Source organism: Pseudorca crassidens, chromosome 6, assembly GCF_039906515.1.
Source record: "Pseudorca crassidens isolate mPseCra1 chromosome 6, mPseCra1.hap1, whole genome shotgun sequence".
In the NCBI taxonomy this organism is placed as follows: Eukaryota; Metazoa; Chordata; class Mammalia; order Artiodactyla; family Delphinidae; genus Pseudorca; species Pseudorca crassidens.
Window position 1 is genome coordinate 74,351,383 of NC_090301.1, and position 19,835 is coordinate 74,371,217.

The 19,835-nt window shown below is 37.5% G+C and overlaps 1 protein-coding gene across 5 annotated transcripts in view; it reads right to left on the reverse strand.

Moving 5' to 3' along the window:
- Nucleotides 1-1,885: 1,885 nt before the first annotated feature.
- Nucleotides 1,886-19,835, reverse strand: part of GPD2 (glycerol-3-phosphate dehydrogenase 2) — a 201,097-nt gene continuing 183,147 nt past the window's right edge. For 4 of the 5 annotated variants that reach the window (XM_067741881.1, XM_067741880.1, XM_067741879.1 and 1 more), the window contains exons 10-17: nt 19,516-19,650; nt 19,076-19,251; nt 18,365-18,496; nt 17,276-17,434; nt 8,991-9,103; nt 8,827-8,905; nt 8,534-8,632; nt 1,886-5,655 (exon numbers count right to left, since the gene is read on the reverse strand). In XM_067741881.1, the coding sequence (XP_067597982.1) occupies nt 5,530-5,655; nt 8,534-8,632; nt 8,827-8,905; nt 8,991-9,103; nt 17,276-17,434; nt 18,365-18,496; nt 19,076-19,251; nt 19,516-19,650 (1,019 nt within the window). In that variant the 3' untranslated portion in view covers nt 1,886-5,529. The remainder of the gene's footprint in view (nt 5,656-8,533; nt 8,633-8,826; nt 8,906-8,990; nt 9,104-17,275; nt 17,435-18,364; nt 18,497-19,075; nt 19,252-19,515; nt 19,651-19,835) is intronic. The other variant, XM_067741882.1, reaches the window with a different exon arrangement.

Below are 19,835 nucleotides of genomic sequence, written 5' to 3' on the forward strand. Positions count from 1 at the left end.
CACCAAAAAGTTAGAGCCAGTTTTATAGTATGAGGTTGGATAAAGAAATCCTATGACCATGAAGAAAAACCAGCCTCCAATTCAAGATTCTCCTTTACCTAAACTGTTTTTTAATAGGCACCAAGGCCAAAAGAAAAGGAAAAAAAAAATACTTTTCCACTTCCCAACTCCTTGAAACACCACACCGAAGGAAAGCTAGCAGCCAGTGAAGGAGCAAGCCTGGGCTCTACAAGAGTCACTGTACCTGGAGAATGAGAGCAGATTCTGCTTCAGACACAACAAGGTGGGCTTGAAGCGCTCAGAAGCGGGTGGAACCAGTTGTACCACGTGCCATGCTCTACTATCCAAGTGACACTCAATCCTCCCGTCTCTTCCACTGAAACATGATATCTTATCTACGACTACAGGATGCGCACCTTAACCGACATAGTTGCAAACAACCCCAGTGTTGCAAACAACCCCAGTGTGAATGTGGGGAACTAACAGGGAACCGACGGTACGGTTTGCTAAGCGACGCATTTCGATGCCGCACGTGGAGAATGAAGATAGCCCTGATCCTTTCGCAAAAGTGGTATTTTGTTTAGATCAAATAAATTTTACTATGCTGGATCAAGCATTTAACAAAATGCCAAGGTATTTATTGATTTTTGACAAGGCCCCACCGCCTCCTTAGCCCAGGACTGTCTCTGGTGTCATCATGGCTCACATGCCTCACCTTGTGTGCACGTATTTCACAAGTGTGGTAGCTAATCAGACACCTAAAATACAAAGTACAAGCACGGAAGGCTCATCAACTCCATCTCCTATACAGAAATACTCTTGTTATGAGGGTGCCAGAACAATTTAAAACTTCTGTGGTCTGTTTCCTTCCTAAGTCAAATGTCATCAGGTGAAATCTGCCACCGATGATAATGCAGTGTTGACCAAGACTGCAAAATGTCGATGTGAGTATCCATTTCTCTTTCTTTGATTACCATAAATTCATTACCATAAATTTTGAAAACTGGCAGCAATGTATTTTGACAAATTTTATGTTGACAAATTTTAAAGTGCTATAAAACTTGATAAGCTAAATCAATGAACAATGTTTTGAGCTGCTATATATTTTTTTCCAGGCATTGAACAAACAGTTCATTGTTCCAAGTCTGTCTGGGGGCCAGTTCTCTGGGTTATTCTATACAATTTCAAAGAAACTTCAGAAGCTCACACAGGCCTTTGAGCACGCAAAACCAAGAGGCAGCGCTTCTAAACCACAAATGGAGACGATGTTCCATATACATGTGTAAATTAAAACATATAAAATAACATAGGCATTATAAAATTTGTGTTAAAACTGGTAACAGCTTTACTGATTTACTGACAATGAAAATATATAGCATTTTTTCTGTCAGAGCATTTATCAACACTTGGCAACCCTACACTAACTTGACATGTAAGATGATCAAAATGGATTATGTAATCTTTCCCATTCATTTCTATTGATTTTACTTATGATAAAATTCATCAGTGTGCCTGCAAACGCTGAGGCTGAAAGGCTCTGCTTGACAAAAAAAAAAAAAAAAAAAAGAAAGAGAGGAAAAAAAGAATTCAACAGAGTTGAATAGGATGAATGTAATTTTAGAATAGGATTGCACAGATACAGAAGTCGTGCCCTAAAGCCTCCAGCAACAAATTAATACAAATAAACCTGGCAGTCTCATAAAATTGCATTGGTCTATGCAGGGATTCACTTTTGAGATAAAATTACAAAATTGCAGGTGAAAATAATTAATGTGTGAGTGCAATTAAAAATACAGTTTGTGAAGATATTTTCAAACTTTTTAAACTTCAACAGTAATCAAAGTTATTTCTCTGACTGCAAGTAACATCAAAATGCCAGTAAATGGCCCATTTTAATCAGTTTTATTGATTCATGCTTTCAGTTCTTATTCAGTTAAAAACAAGGCACATTAAATACATCCTCTTATTGCTCTATAAATGCATGCAGCTCATTCTGTATATCAAGAGTAATAAATAATGGTGATAAAACACCAAGACAGTTATAAAAATGACAACCCAGCCTCAAACATAGTATTTAAGAGTCCAATCTAGAACAATAACCCAACACAATACATAAAAAATGCCATATATGAAAACATGCAGTGTGTATATCGACTCCAGTACTGGGTTTATACTTGATATTCTTTAAAAGCACAGTAGGGCTCTTTTACTCCCTAAAAAGGATTGACAGAATGCAAAACAGTGCAAGTTATTAGCATTGTTGACTTCAATATTATTACATTCATATGCCAAAAATCTTTACAAATACATAAAAAAAGGAAATCAGATCAATGATCATTCTTACAGTATGTTTAGGAAAAGAATGAAATTTCTGTTGTACGAAGGAGTAAGCTACATATATTCTGAAAAAGACAAAACAAAGCTAGAAACTAAAGCAAAACAGGGAGCATGCATTTAGTAGTAGAAATCCTAAAGTTACACTCAGTAGAAATTGATTGAAAGCAAGAATGTTGCAGCAGCATGAAGGATATGAGGCAGACAACCCTGGCTTAACAAATAATCCAGCGGTATCACTATTGTTATGACTGTGGGAAGGGCTACTGAAGGGAGCATCCAGCTCTCCACCACAGATGGGGGTTCCTTCACCTAAATCCCCTTAATAAAGCCTCTTTAACTAAATCACTTGATAAAAGACAATCTCTACACACCTCACACCCACCCCAACAGAATCAGCTGATACCATGTTTATACAAAAAGAAAATAATTCTTTTGTGCTTGGAATAGATTTTGAATCACACTCACACACACCCCCCACCCCATTTCTTCTCTCCTTTTCTGAAATCAGGTAAAGAAGCTGCGCAGGTTTAATTAAGAACTTACACAAAAATGCAGGGGTGCTTTATTCACAGTAAAGACTTGGAACCAGCTCGTTTCCAAGATGAGTCTCTGGGATCGGTGAAGGAGCGTATGTTTTAGAATTAGCAGATTTTAAGCAAAAGCAGATGTGCTCAAAAGAAGAAAAGTGCGTTTTTCTTTGTCCTTAAAGGAACTTCACTCATAAAAAAGCATGCAGAAACAAGGCCTCTTTTCAAATACAGCTCTGCCCAGGCCAGTCAGGTTATAAGCCTGCTCCCTACTGTAATGGATTCAGTGAGGATACAAGTCATCGTTGTCTTGATTTAACTAGAAAAGAAGAGAGAGAAAGAGAGAGAGCACAAATGTACAGTATTGTGGTACATCACCTCTGATGTTTTAAAGGACAGCTCTTCTATCTATTAAGGGTCACTGGGCTCTAAACAGTGAAGTTATTGTCTTGATAGAAAAACACTAAGTTACAAAGCCATGTGCTTCTATTATTAAAAAAGAAAGAAAGAAAGAGAGAGAGAGAGAGAGAGAGAGAGAGGGAGGGAGGGAGGGAGGGGGGAAGGAAGAAAGGAAGGAAGAAAGCAGTGTAAAAAAAAAATTCACACCTTAAAAGAAAAAACTTCACAGTGATACCTGGGACATCACTTTCTCTGTTTTAGGTTTTCCTTTAGGAAGTGGCAAGTCTAAACTTCATTTAAAAGCAAAATGAGTTAAGGTGCTATCTTCACTGTTTATTTCAGAGGTAGGGGTAGGGGCTTAGGTGAGTGAACCTCCAGTGTGTGTATTATGGCAGACAGGCTCATACCGCACGTGAATGAGGCATAAAGATATTCTACATTTGACATATATAGAAATATTTGTCAACATTTGACATATATAGAAATAATAGCACAAAATAATAGCACAAAAGTGTTTATGTACCAGTTTGAAAAATTAAGATCTCAAGTCTGCACAATGAAAACCTGACATTAAATAAAGGGTCACATTTCCTATTTCATACACAACGTGATCTTAAAAAAAAAAAAAGTAGGTAGTTAACTTCACAAGAGGAAGCACAATGAATAAACATTCAGATGACTGGCTAAAATGCCACCAAACTATTATAAAAGCATACCAAATTGGCCCTTTAAATTTAGTATATTACATATTTACTAAATTCTGAGCAGATTGATTTTTTCTAACATTTTTATTGGACCAAAATTGCTTTACAATGGTGTGTTAGTTTCTGCTTTATAACAATGTGAATCAGCTATACGTATACATATATCCCCATATCTCCTCCCTCTTGCATCTCCCTCCCACCCTCCCTATCCCACCCCTCTAGGTGGTCACAAAGCACCGAGCTGATCTCCCTGTGCTATGTGGCTGCTTCCCACTAGCTATCTATTTTACATTTGGTAGTGTATAGAGAGTGGTATGGGCAGATTGATTTTTTTGTCTTGTTTTGTCTTTCTGTGAGTGTGTATGTGTATGATGGGGGAATGCGTGTGTGTGTGCTGAGTGTGGTTTTCTCTATTTCTTTTTGTTTGATTGAGAACTTTTCTGTTGAGTACAGAAGGAGAAAGGCTTTAAGCAATTAAAATGACCTTGAACACTGCAAGTTTGTGGCTTTTTATAAATAATTGTAACTAAAGTTAACTAAAGGCTATTCCTATCCTCTTTTACTATCCGTTTACAAATACTCCCCCAAATGATGCAATAACCTGAGCAAAATAGGTCATGTTTGACAGTATCACATGCTCCAAGATCTAGGATTTGGGGATTGAAAACTGTGCTATAATATGTGGATATATAAACACAGGTTTTTAATCCTTAAATTTATTACTACTGTAAAGATTTGAGAAATTTAGTCCCATGCCAATGTATCCAACTTGCCACTTAAATGCTGGTTTTAAAGTAAGAAAAGCAAGGATCTTCCTGGCAACTGTAATAGTCAAAGAAAAACCAGCAGTGACTGGGGAAAAAAAAAATGAATTGCTGAGATGAAACTATCACTGTAACTCCCAGCAAATGTCAATGCTATCCTTATATCTTGTACCTGTGATTCTGGAAGCTTTCAGAGTTTCTCTGAGATTTGCTCCTATAACCAGATCTAAACTTTTTCTTCCTTCTCCAGTTTTGCCAGTCACGCTCTAGATATAAAGTCTGGATGAGGAAGGCAGACAAGCTGGAGGAAGAAGGGGCTGTGGGGTCTCCAGAAACACTATCGTTTTAATAGGTCCCACCCCACTCAATTTCTTTTAAGAACAAATACTATCAACAAGCTTAATGTCCAGAGCTTTGTGCAAATCATGAAATATTTCCAGCTTCTTTTTTCAATTTCTGCCAAAATATTCTGCCTCTAAAACTGACTTAGACTAAATGAATAAACAAACAAAAAGGGAGCATGTCCAGTCTAACAGGTCACAGAATAAATGCAAAACATTAAACCAGTGTGCATTGAAAATGAGAAAAAAAAGATAAAATACACTTTTAAGAAGCTAGATTGAATGGCAAATACAAATAAAGGGTATACATTGACATCCTAAAGCTTTGGAATGTTTCCCAGTGTTAAAACAAGGCAGCTATCCATATCCACTGTTTTAGAGCGGTGTAAGTCATCTCTGGTTTGATACATGATTATTTGTTGTTCCTGTTTATTGGCTGTGGATATACTGCTCAGACTCACAGTCCTCCACAACTTCGGTCCACGGGGATGGGAACTCTTCTGTCGAGGTTCTCTTCTGCAGTTTTCATGAGTATAGCAAGCCGGCTTCCAGACACCCTTCCTTTTTGAACAGCACTCATCAGCTTAAAGAGAAAATAGGCAACAGATTCAGAAGGCCAGCCAGCTTCCTCCCTTCTGCATGGCATTTTAATGGTTACCTTTGCAGCAGGCAGGGGTAATTAAGTGCCCCCGTCGAAAACCGCAGCAGGTACTACAACTCACTTAAGAAGAGTACAGTTTTCAAACATTTCAAAAAGGGGGAAAGGGGCAGGTATTTTGCCACGGCTGCAAAAACTACACCTATCTGGCGAATCAGCCTGCCTTTAAATGCAAATCGAATGCATTACTTTTTGCCCCTTAATGTGCTCAGAGCATATATTTTTTGGAGCAACTCAAATATTGAATCTTTAATTCCATTTTTAAATCTGAAAAGGGAATCTCAGGGATTGAACAAAGACAAACCGTGACCTATATTTAACTACTCTTTTTTAGTGTTACTGTACTTGACAACTTCAAGTCCCCCAAATCCAAATTCCTTAAAGACTTTTTAAAGTAATTTACATTTAAGTCCTTGAAAATGGACCCAGAGATCCACCTTAAGAATTAAAAGCACTCCACAGCCCAGATTTTAGCTAATTCATTTTTATCCAGTGGATAAAATCAGAATTAGTCTTGAAATTACATGCAGTCAGCAGGCAAACGCCTTTAATCTGGAAGGCACTGTGCAATTATCAGCACGGGGAATTTTTTTTTTTTCCTATTCAAGTTGATGTGGTTTTTACTATTTTCTTGATCTCACTTCCTCAATCTTTGTTATCTATTTGTCTTTTTAAAGAACTGATTTAGTCATTCATCAGAAATATATATATATCTGTAAATCCTCAAAATATTTTTAGGGTTATAGTTTTTAGCCTAAAGAAATACATTTCTTAAAAAAGACTCTGAATAAGGGTCAGAGGCATCTGCCAAGGGGCTGGATCAGAATTTCATGACCTTATTAAAAGCTGTTTCACAAGCTATTGCTTATTAGAGATGGACTCCTAAATGCAGAAGTGTCATTAGAGCCCAAACCTAAAAATAAAGTCATGTAACCATACAGTATCTATAGAGATCCTTCCATGAGGATTATTAAAAAAAAGTCTATATTCAAAATGGTGTTTAATGGGATAAACATGGGCGCTTAATCTTCAGAGAAGGAAAATATTTTATGAAAAATAAAATAAAACCCTGAAAACATACTTTGCATCTGATGAATGGTGTAACAAAGAATGCTGACATCTACAGATGGAACAATTGATGGTTTATCGTCTTGCCTCTGATTCCATAAAGACTTTCAAAGTTTATCAGCGCTAACAAAACTGAGAGAGCTGGAGTTTTTTTTCTTTATCCATAAACATTGTGCGATGTACCAGCCTTTAAAAACTCAAAGTCTTCTTCAAACATTACATGTATCTTGAAACCATATTACGAGAAGAAAATAGTATTTGGGTGTGAATATATCTCATAAGAAATATTGTCAGCGTTTTTAAGTTGAAAATTACACTGTATATTTGTACTTAGTAGAAGCATGAATGATCTCTTTCATTTAGAATTGGACAAGAAATACTCAATTATTAAAAAGACTCTACAAGAAAGCCTGCAGATGGTTTAAATTATTTTCTACGTGTTTAACTCTACTGCACTCAAAATTACTTAACACCCAAACCACATAGCATATCCATAAAATTAGACTCATTGTTTCTAAGACCTCAGGTCCTTGAACCCTAAATGCTGTTGTTTATTTACAACGTATATGAAATGAAGCATTAACTATTTATCTTAAGAAAAGTTTTCTAAAATCCTGAGACAGACAAAAAAAATTTTCTCACAGAAAAAAAGACAAAAAATGTATGAAATGGTTTTTTATTCCCAAGCATACGTTTTAAACTCAATTTCAAACGTCCACTTAGTTAAACAGTAAGCTAAAGAACTAAACATTCTTTTTTGTAATGCTGGACACAACCTGTGAAAATTTTCTGCATTTAGATTCAACAATGCTCTTATCTGCAGCTCATCTCCAGAGAGACAATTACCATTTCCTTTGCCTTGATCTTGTTTGTTTAACTTGACACAGTGAAGAAAGGGCTGACATTGACCAAAATCCCCAGCATTAATTTATTTCATGTTCAGCATTCATCATTGCCATGGTGCAAGAAAGACCTGGCATTCATTTGAAATACCTGCCCAAGAAGCAGTACAGAAAAAACCTGGCTGCTTGGAAACCAATACATTCTTCGTAAGAGCAGAGTCCTATGGACAGTTACAAATAATGTATGGCTTTGTTGAGTTTCTTTCTTTTAAGGAACTTTTAGGAATGATGTGTAGCATCCAGTATGAAGTTAAAGTAACAAAATTTACTTCCTTCCTGGTTATGATTAAACAACTGAGCCTTGAGTAAGTGGAAAATTAGAAATAGAAATGCTTGAATTACGTGGTCTTGACCCAGGAATATAGGTTTCCTTTCTTTTGCTTTTCAGGTTCATTCTAATGTAAGAATATAATCATCGCATGTTGGGTTCTCAAGTGAATATGACTCTCAAATGAATACAACTCTGATTTCTTTAAACTTCCTCGATTAAAAATATACTTTCCACATTAGAAGTAAAGAAGGGTCCGGTGGTGGCATCCCACGGCATACTCTTTATAAAGCACACTTCTGACTTAGTCCTTTAAGCCATAATTAACTTAGATTTAATCTAAATTGCCCAGCGCAACAGAATGTGTCTTATAAAAAGCAAGAGAACATGCACCACGTAAAGCCTTATCCTTAAGGGCAGACATATCAACCTTTGCTGGCTTCAAGCTTTCTTCTCTTTCAGAATGAGGTGACAACTGTGTGGACTTCAAAATCCATTCCTGAATATAAACTGATGACCAATAGATAAAAAGCAAATACACTTGTTTCCTTTCACCACAACTCACCTGCAAAAATTCATTGAGTTCAACCTGTCCATTTTTATTCAAATCTACTTCATTCAGAATTTCATGTAGTGTATTTTCATCCATTTGGACACTGATACTCTAAGTAAAAGGAAAGCACAAAATAATGAAGTTTCATTAGAAATTATGCGTATCACTTTATCAATGTTACCAGCCTTTCAAAAATTCAGAGAGAAATATTACTTATAGAAAGCACTAGATGAGAAAAAAATCATCTAGCATAATCTTTACATTCTTCTGCTATCAAAGATGTTGAACCAAAAAAAAAATATTACCTCTAATACACGCTGAACATCAACAATGGTAATAAAGCCTTTCTGGTCTGCATCAAACTTATGAAATCTCTTCTTGTACCTGGAACACAACATTGAATAATGGAAAAATATACTTAGATAAGTGAAGACAAAAAAAGAGAGATACAGAAACTTATTAGAAGTACCTGTCAATGTCCGAAGGCAGTAGGCTAATTTCAGAGTGATCTGTTAACTGTTCTGATCGAGATTTATAGCCCATTTCATAATACAGAAACTTCCTGGCTGTTTCAAGTTCTTCCTACAACACAGAGACACACAAAGTTCAAAGATTTATGGAAAGAATTATTGATTTTTTTCTTCCTTTTTTTTTCCACTTGGTTTTCTAAAATGAAAGCTCATCTTCATTTTTCTGGCCAGGTCAATTTTTTATTTCCTCCAGTTTTACTGAAGTATAATTGTATTCAATAAAATTCACCTATTTTGGGTAGGCAGTTTGATGTATATCCCACCACGATCAAGATATAGAACATTTCTATCCCCCTAAAAAGCTTCCTTATTTCCCATTTGCAATTGATTCCTGCCCCTGACCTCTAGCCCCAGGCCACTGATCTGATTTTGTCACCAGAGTTTTGCTTTTTCTTGAATTTCATATGAAAGTGTTCATATAGTTCGTAGTCTTCTGTGTTTGACTACTTTCATATAGCATGACAATTCTGAGATTCATTCATGTTGCTGCATGTTTTAATATTCTGTTTCTTTTTACTGCTGAATATTCTTCCACAGTATTGACTAGCAAAATCTATGGGTGATTTGGTGACAAAAGAGCAATTAAAAGTGAAGAAGGCATTCAGGACTTGAACAACGATTATAATGTGGCATGCGGTACCAAGACAGACATCATGACGTTAACTAATTCTAAAATTTTGTCACTCGGATGCTGGTAGTTGGGTGGAAGTTACAGAGTCAGGAGAAGAAACAAGCTATTCTACTGAATAGTTACTCTTCCTGTTTTCAATGATCTCGGCCACAACTGATACTACCTATTGCTGAGAACACTGTCTTCTTAGATTTCATCACGCCAGTCTCCAAACTAAGAACTTCCAAAATGACTCTATTGTGCTGTATATTGTTCACAAATATCTCTTTCCTCTCATAAACACACACACACACACACACACACTTCTCCCCCCATAAGTATACTTCTCAACCCCATTGATGTGAGTCTGGACATGTGATTTACTTTGGCCAATGGCACATGAATGGATATAATATATGCCACTTTTGAGCAAAAGCTTTATACAAAATTGCAGTTTTGCTTAGCCTCTCTTGCTCCTGTACCATAAGAAGGGCATGAATCAGAGAGATCTGAAGCCAGTCTGAAATATGAAGACGAGCCACAGCAGCTAACATGCAGCCTTCAGGTAATATGAGTGAAAAGTAAGTGCTTGCTATGGTAGACCAGTGAGCTTCTGAAATTGTTATACAGTATAACATAGACAATGCTCACGAACACAAGTCTTAAATTCCTCAGACTTCCCCTCAAAGGATCTGACTAAATCAATTTGTAGACCCAACTTCTGGCCTGCAGAATAGTGCCAGTGCCAAATGAAACAAGGAAAATAACACAATAGCACATACTCTTGCAGGAAATGTGTTTATATTTCTTTGTTTATGTCAGTGACAAGTCCCTTTGCTCCTTTTTCTTTGGCAGATAATTTTTTTCCTGAGATTATCCCCTTCCTGCTTTCCTTTCTCTTAGGAGACATATATATTTTAAAACATAAATATATATATATAATATATATATTAGCTGAGAGAACTTTTTAGCATTTCTAACTTTTCATTTTGCTACGTAAGAACATTAGGAATTTTATTTTATTATATATGTTTATTATATTACATATTTATTTTATTATATATAACATAAAATATTTATTTTATTACACATATACATGATATATAAGGTATACATAAAACTTGCCTTTGAAGTCACCAAGGGCATTCTTCACTGGCAGATTACTCTCTTCACACAGGAAAATCCAACAGTTATAAATAAAACTATTCTTCTATTGCACCAATTTTGCCCAGTCATTTTCTATAAGACTGGTTCAACGTTCATCTCCTTGGAAGTGGCATCTCTGATACTTCCCTCCAAGAACAAGCTGTTCCTCGAGTCATGTCCCTTTATTACCCATGTAATTTATCCATACTCCATATTAAGCAAGGAATCATGGAATTTAAAGCTGAAAGGGCTTTTTTCCCTAGAAGTCACCCAAAGTACCTCCCTAACCCCACATTTCCTTTACAACGTTCCAAAAATAGAAGCCTGAGGTCTCCATCTAAAGAAGAGCTCTAGCGATAGGGAGGTAACTCAATTCCACTGAAAGCAGCCCATAAAGGGAAGACTCCAACTGCCAAAAATATTTATGCTGAGATTAAACCAATCTCTGCAATTCTTAGAATTTGTTTGGGATTAGTGCAACTTTCTTACAGTAATTTTTGTTTGTTTGTTTTTAAGTTGGGAGGGGTTGTTTTCAATGAAATTCCATGGAAGGAAAATGAGAGTTTATTTTTTTTTAATTTTATTGATGTATAGTTGATTTACAATGTTGAGTTAATTTCTTCTGTACAGCAAAGTGACTCTGTTATACATATATATATATATATATATTTTTGTAGAGTAGGATCCAAGCTTTATCTTCAAGATACAGTATGTACATATATAAATATGTGGAAATGCAATGTAAGGACATGCAAAATGGTGGGGTAATACACAGTTTGTAATTTCTTCTTTATCTTTTTTTAATATTTGAATTTTATTTTATTTTTTATACAGCAGGTTCTTATTAGTTATCTATTTTATACATATTAGTGTATATATGTCAATCCCAATCTCCCAATTCATCCCACCACCACCCCCTTCCCTTACAGTAATGTTTTATAAAGTCTAAGTTTTTTTTTTCCTGTATCACACCACAACAAATATCTAAGGACAGAGCTTTCCTCTTTAAGAATTTTCTTTAAGTCTAGAACTACTCTCCTGCATGAGACATGATTTTAAATCCCATTACCATGCTGAATAATTTCTCCCAAACCACAACTAGTCTGTCGTATAATAAAATGATCAGAACACAACATAATACTCCAGCAGAGATCTGGCAAGTACCTAGAAAGAAGTAACTATCAGCTTCATCAATCTAGAGATATGATTTCTATTAGGCAGCCTAAGACTGTAATTGCATTTGGGGGCAGCCATGATCCACTGTTACCTGCTGTGCATTCACAGTTAACGAAAATCATATTTCTTTTTTGCATGTGCTACTGTTAAAGTCTTGTCAAATCTATCATGAATGGATGGAGTTGTTTTTCTACCTAATGTAAGGTTTGCCAATTATGTCTATTATATTATACCTAATGTAATCTCCCCCATTGCTTCAAGTTGTCACCAAACATTCACTCTCCCTCCAGTTCCTTACAGGTACACCAAAGATGCATGCCATCAATGTCGTAATCTAGGCACCTGAACCACAGTAGACTAGGTCAAGACCAAAGACAGAATCCTCATGACCTGCTATCAAAGCCCTCTTCTGAGGATAGTGATCATTTGGTTACAAATCCACCAATTTTAGAAGGTATCACATGCGGCTTCATAAAATGCTTCATGGAATCCGAATACATTATGTCTATAACATTTCCTCGATCTAACAAACTTGTTACTCTTTCTGAAAAGAAAATATGTCTGAAATGATTTCTTACTACCTTCCAGTGATCACTACTTCTTGCTAAATGCTGATAAAACAAACTTAAAATGCCATAACCTGGAAAACTGCCCAAGACCAATGCCAAGACCACTAATTTATAGGTTACAAACTATATTTCCCCCCCTTCTCCCTTTTTGGAATGCGGTACTACATTTGCCTACCTTCTGTCTTCTGGTGCTCTTCCTATTTGCCATATTGCCATAATCTTTTAAAGCTCAACAGTAGTTAAATAAATCCCACCTGCAAATTCTCTGAGTACCCTGAAGTATAACATTTCTGGGTTGGCGTACAAACTCATTTAGAGCAGTCTCCTATTTGAATGTCTATTTCCTCTTACCAATATTTATTTTGTTCTTCTCACAATGAAAATCATTCTCCTTGACAAAAAAGGAAAAAAAGAAAAACAAATTGGTATTGAACTATGAGTTGAAAGGTTCTCTCCCTTCTCCGGCGGTCAAGGATTTGGTGCTAGTCACCTTGAGCAACGACCTAGGTTAGGCCTTACTTGCATTCTTTACCATTTTTACCAGTTATTTTTGGTGTTTTTAGTATTTTTGCCAACACTCAGCCAATTCCTGACACTGTTCATACACATCCTTATTCGTCCTGGATACCCTTTCATTGTTGAGTACGTATCTTCCATCTGTTTGATATTTGGTGCTTATTAGCTTGCTTTGTCCATAGTCACTCCATTTTTCACTTGCTTCCCCTTTATCCTCCTTGCTGGAATCAATTTTGAAATAATTTCTTATTGTGAGACACCCTCCATCTACTCGAGTGGTCTTCTCTTTAAAGCCTCTCAATGAAATGCATGTTTTGTCTGAGGGTTATAAAGTCTACCTTACCAAATAATACGGCAGCATTTCCCAAAATACATCCTAAAGCAATACTAGTTTCCCTTTCTACCAGCCCTTCCAACAAGTGAGAGTTGGGTCTGTCTCCAAATAAATTGCCTTTTGGAAACTGACAATGCACATAAGCATTTTAAAGGCACCAAATTATCTGCATTAAAGGAAATGGTTTCATTTGTTTAACTCAGAATTTCCCAAACTCTTTTGACCATGTAGTCATCTTTTCACTGATGTTATATGTTGATATTTATTTATAATTATGTATTAATTTATATAATTGTGTAAAACACAACCTGACAATGACACATTCTCTAAATGTCTTCACCAACTCCTCTGTCAGTCCCCAAGTCCCCTAGACAACGCCTTCCTCCCTAACCATTTCTTCCAAGTTGGCTGCCTTTGGTCTTGAGTAACAGTTCTCTAAATCTTTCTATAAATTTTGGGAAATATACACATATTTCCGAGGTATATATGTGTTGTAACCACTCAATTAAATTTGAAGATCCCTGAAACTATGAGCTATTTATCATTCCCCTAAAATATTTGGTATAATGCTCAGTGTACAAGTCACTCATTAAGTATTGACTGGTAAAAACAACCACAATTCATCTGCAGAGAGTTATTTATCACCTTGTTCCTCTTTCACTTTTGCAGGTTAAGTAATCCCAATGCTTTTAACCTTTTCTCAGAAGTCCAGCTTTCTAACCTTTAATTCTTTTTTCCCTCTCCTTTGTTCTCTCTAGACTGTCCACAGTTCTCATTAATACTCCTATGTCTCAGATACTGAGTAATAACTTTAGGTCTTTTATTTCTGTTATTCTGCTTGTTAAGGGGAATGGGAGAATATTTCTGAGTACATAAATCTGCTCATAAAATCTAAACGGAAGTTAAATCTAGTTTCCTCGGGAGGGCTGAACACAAGCAGTTTACAGAATTTTCTTCCTCCTTCTTACCTCCTACAGCCTGAATTCCTGGCACAAAGTACCTTCCTGCATATTCAGATCATTTCAACCATAATTTTTACAGGAACACATTATCACCAGTCCTTCTATATGGTATAAATGATTGGCAGTAGCACAAGAGTAAGTTTCATTCTTGTGTTGCCTCAGTATATAGCTTTATTTATTTATTTCATTTTTTTTTGAATTTTATTTTATTTATACAGCAGGTTCTTATTAGTTACCTACTTTATACATACTAGTGTATATATGTCAATCCCAGTCTGCCAGTGCATCCCACCACCACCACTCCCCAGTATATAGCTTTAATTGGCCAAACCAAAACTCAAAACAGGAAGAGCTATAAACCAGTCCAGCCAATGCAGAGGCAACAGGGTGGGGTGGGAAAAGGGTATGTTCTGGGATCAGAAAACCTGGTTTCAATCCCAGTTCCACAACCTACTAGTTGTATGAACTCTCACGGGGACTTTCTCCCTAAGCCTGTTTCCTCAACTATAAAATGAGGGTAAAGGTTATGCCTGTCAGTGTTGTGATAGGATTAAGGAACTCTTTTCAAACAGTGATTTCTACCATCAGTGCACTACATACATGGCCTTAAAATTACTGGAGGAGAAAATTTTAAATGTAGGGCCATGGTTTCACCCCTGAAGACTCTGATAGTCAAGCCTTAAAATCTGCCTTTTTCCCTACCATTCCCAGGTGACAAATATGTAACCATCTTCAGGAATCTCCACCACATTGAAAACACTTTAAGGACAAGACCTATGCCCGGTCCTTCCTTACACCTTCAGCATGTGACATACATGCTCAGTAATGTTCATTCACTCATTCAATACACATTATTTAGGGCCTTTTATATGCCAGGCACTGAGGGTACAGAAACAAAACAGATCACATCCCTTCCTTTGGGACGCTTACTTCCGGGAGGGGAGGCTGACAGTAAATAAACAAAATACATGGTATGTCAAATGAGAACTGATGCTAAAGAGAAAAATAAAGGAAGGAGTAGAAGATGCCATTCGGATTGGGGGCTACTCTTTTATTCAGTCCAGTGAAGAGAGACATCCCTGGAGTGGAGACCAGGAGGAAGTGAGGGAGTAGGCCATGAGGACATCTAGGGAAGAGCATTCCAGGGAGAGGGATCAGTAGGGCTTGAATAAAGAAAAGCAACTCAACCTGTGGGTTGGAGAGAGTGAAGAAATGGGAAGAAAAATGAGGGGGATCAGAAAGGTGGTGGCCAGATTACAGCGGGTTCCTGTTATAATAATCCATGTAAGAGATGCTGATAGCCTGAATCAGGGTGACAGCAGTTAAGAAAGGGTTGAAGTCAAGCCATTATTTGAAGACAAGTATGATAAGGTTTGCTGATGGGCTTAGATCAAGTATGAAAATAAGATTTAGGCCCAAGCAACCAAAGAGTGGAATAGGTATTTACGACATGGAGAGGTCAGTAACGGCAGTAGTTTGAGGAAGGCAGGAGGAGATCTGAGAGAGATGGTGCTGTGGACTGAGTTGTACCCTCCTAAATTCATATGTTGACAGCCTAACCTCCAATGTGATGGGATTCGGAGATGGGGCTTTGGGGAGGTAACTAGCTTCAGATAAACCTCATTGGGATTAGCACCCTCAGCAAGAGCTCTCTCTGGCTCTCTGTGTCCCCCAGAAGGCATCTGTTTCAAAGCCAGGAGCAAGGCTCTCGCCAGAACCCAGCCATCTCACCTGGCACTCTGATCTCAGATTTCCAGGCTCCAGAAATGTGAGAAATAAATGTCTGTTATTTAAGCCACCCAGCCTGTGGTATCCTGTTATAGCAGCTTGAGTAGACTAAGACAGGTGGTGTTCAGGAAGGAGGGAGGAATCAACTGTGTCAAGGCCACTAACTGGTTGCGTAAAAGGATGACGAGAGCTGACAAACACGTTGAGCAACATGAAGGTGCCTGGGGAGTGTGACCAGAGCCACTACAGCAAAGTGGCCACGAAAGAGCCTACACGGAATGGGTTCAAGAAAGACTTGGCGGGGGGGCAGGAACTAAACCAATGAACACAGAGTATTTTCTGAATAAATACATGAAAATGCCTCTGCGCATCACAACAGTTTGGTTTAATTAAAAATCATGACGGTCTTCTGTTTGTTACAAGAAGCCCAGGGCTGTATATGTGGGCATCTGAGTATCGCTGGCTTTCTTTTTTTAATTTGGATATAAATATAAAATTTCAAATGACACAAATCAATAAGCATTTGGTGGTCAGGCCATAAAACCACAATTTCCTACCAAAGGCAACCTTGCAGGAGTGTGAATCTCACTGTAGAATATATTCTAAGAATGTTTTCAGTGAAAACCAGAAAAGGTTCTACCCACAATTGTTATTATCTTACTTTTTCAGGAATTACGACCACAAATTTGAGAACATTTTTCTATAAGGGATTTTCCAAAAACAACCAGGAAGAATATTTGGTTATAAGGATATTTGTTACAAGAATTTGTTAAAACAAGATATTTGTTACAAGAATAGCTTTCCAGTTTTCTAAGGCCTAGCAATATTAAACACACACACACACAAAAACTGGCAGGCAATCTAAAGTCACCATCAAAAGCTATGCTAGCCGGGCTTCCATGGTGGCGCAGTGGTTGGGAGTCCGCCTGCCGATGCAGGGGACACGGGTTCGTGCCCCGGTTCGGGAGGATCCCACATGCCACGGAGCGGCTGGGCCCGTGAGCCATGGCCGCTGAGACTGTGCGTCCGGAGCCTGTGCTCCCCAATGGGAGAGGCCACAAGAGTGAGAGGCCCGCATGCCACAAAAAAAAAACAACAAAAAAAACTATGCCAGCCTCTACTAACAGATTAAGACATTGCATGTCTATAATGGAAACTGGTTTTAAAGACTTCTATACAATACCTTTTTTTTAGAATCACCCCAGCTCAGTTCTCTGCCCATCAGTTCAACAATCCTGGGTAGGGCCTCCTCTGCTGCCTGGACATTTAGAAAGGCCAGGCGAGTACGACGTGAGATCATATCCACTGCAGTGCAGGCATACTCCTTAATCCCATATTTCACCTGAGTTTGAATTAAAGTAAAATGATTAATTTAGGCCTTTTTTAAAAAGGGGGAATAAAGCTTCACTTAAAATTCATGCTTAGGAAAAGTGACCTTTTTCTTTACATATCTGGTTCTTTAGCAGGCATGATACATAGTGACATCATACAAGTTCCCCATCTGCCTGCCAAGAAGATTTGGAAGTTGGGACAATTTGGATAAGAGCTATTAATGCCTTCTCCTTGAATAGAACCTGGTGCAAACATGTAAATTGCATCACTTTTCATTTACCATGCACAGTAATCACCTCGTTGTTCATACATGACACGGATGTTAATTTACATAGCTGAGTAGGGAGGAGATATGGGGATATACGTATGCATATAGCTGATCCACTTTGTTATACAGCAGAAACTAACACAACACTGTAAAGCAATTATAGTCCAATAAAGATATTAAAAAAAAAAGTTATGGTCTCATCTCTTGGCTATCCAAAGTTTTCTGTCTCAGAGTAATAAGATGACAGAAATCTTGCCTTCAATCAACAACAAAATGCTTACTTGGACACCTATGTTTTTAAAGTGTGGTGAATTATAAATGAATATAAAGTGTCAAGATACGGCATCAGGCGGTGCGTAAGTGGTACAAACTTGAGGAGCTACAAGTTCTCAAAAGGGGCAAACAACTGTGAATCGGTAAGATTTGAGATAGCTCCATGGAGGAGACAGAAATCCATATTTTCTATTATTATTGTTACCACTATCAATATCACTTCAGAGTTGAAATTAAAATTTTGTAAATGAAAGGAACTGTGCTGGGCAGACGTTTTCCTCCAGGTTTTAGCGGATGTATGCACATTAAAACTTAGCTTATTTCTAAAGAGGATGAAAAGTGAACAGATGAAAGGTATCCCCTGGCAGACAGGAAATTCCCATATGGCCATTCACGTACCTCTGCTTCAATGTATGGAAATTCTGACACAAGACGCACCCCAACAATGGGCCACCGCTTTCCCGTCACACTCGCCATTTTGGCCACTTCAAAAGCCTTGTCGCCATAGGTGGCAGCAAGATGCTGGGCCACCTAAGGAAACAAAACTGCATCAGGCAGGTCCTCTGAATATCAATAGCTTCTAGGTACAAAGCAAAACAATGTACATGCTTATCTTGTCAGTTTTTTTTTTTTTTTTTTTTTTTTTTTTTTTACAGCCTGTAACTAAAAATCCTAGGAGAGTGTTAGATTTTGATTCCGTGGGAGGAAAATACTTTGGCTCCAAATGCTCAGGCCAGCACTAATGCTACTACACATGTGCTACTGTATCAGTGACTGATGAAGCTTCAGCTTCATTCTGCTCTAGACATCACATCTGAAGAACAGCCTTCCTTATGCTCGAGACAGAAAGAATTTGGGAGGTCCTGTCTGCTAGGAACAAGCCAAACAAACTCCAGATTCTAAAACAGAGACCAAAACGTGCATTGCTTTTTAGGTGACTAAAGCACCTAAAAAGTGCTTTTTCCCATTAGTTCACTCCCACAGTACACAGACAGAAACAAACCCAGCAACAGGAAACTCGAAATCATGGAGGCCACATGGCTGCCGATTCTGTTACTGGCAATAGTGAGATTAGGTCAAGAGTAAGATGATGCGGCAATGCATGCCCACCTCACTTTCAAGTCCATAATCCTGGACAAGCCTGATGTAGAGTGTAGGGCTCCAATCTTTGCCCCCTTGAAGGAAAAGCCCAACTGTTTTACTTGGTCCTGCTTTCAAATTGTGGGTCTTGACTGCAGCATTTATGGTATCTTCTGCCATAGATCGATAGGTTGTCCACTTTCCACCTACAAATACATTGATAAATAATTCATTAGGTTACCACCCCTTGTTTTTCTTATAATTAACCATTTATCAACTTATCAATAACAAAATTCACCAGTTGTTTATAACAAATGTGGCAAAGCAACGCATAAGATTTTACTCAGAATCATAAAAAAAAAAAAAAAAAGTCCCTGTTCTTTAGCATTAAAAGGGATTCTGGTATGAGAATTTAACTCAAGCTGCTTTAGATATAAAGCACACCCAAACAACAAGGTAATATGCCATACCTGCTATAGTGATGAGGCCGCTCTCACTGATATCCACGACGTGATTTCGGGAGATGGACTGTGTATCTGCAGACTTGGGATCTGTAACAAGGGGGCGAATACCACTCCATGCTGCCAGGACATCCCCTCTTCTTACTGGGAAGGATCAATGCCAAGGGTTAAGAGGATTACTCAAAGACGTCTCAACAAAACTAAAATGATTAGAAAGCAGAAAAGAGTTCAGTAAAAAGAACACATGAATATGTACTTTTAAAGGGAGGGAATATCGTTAAATATAAGAACTAAATGAGTGGGTAAGTTACAAGAAAAACTCAAATAAT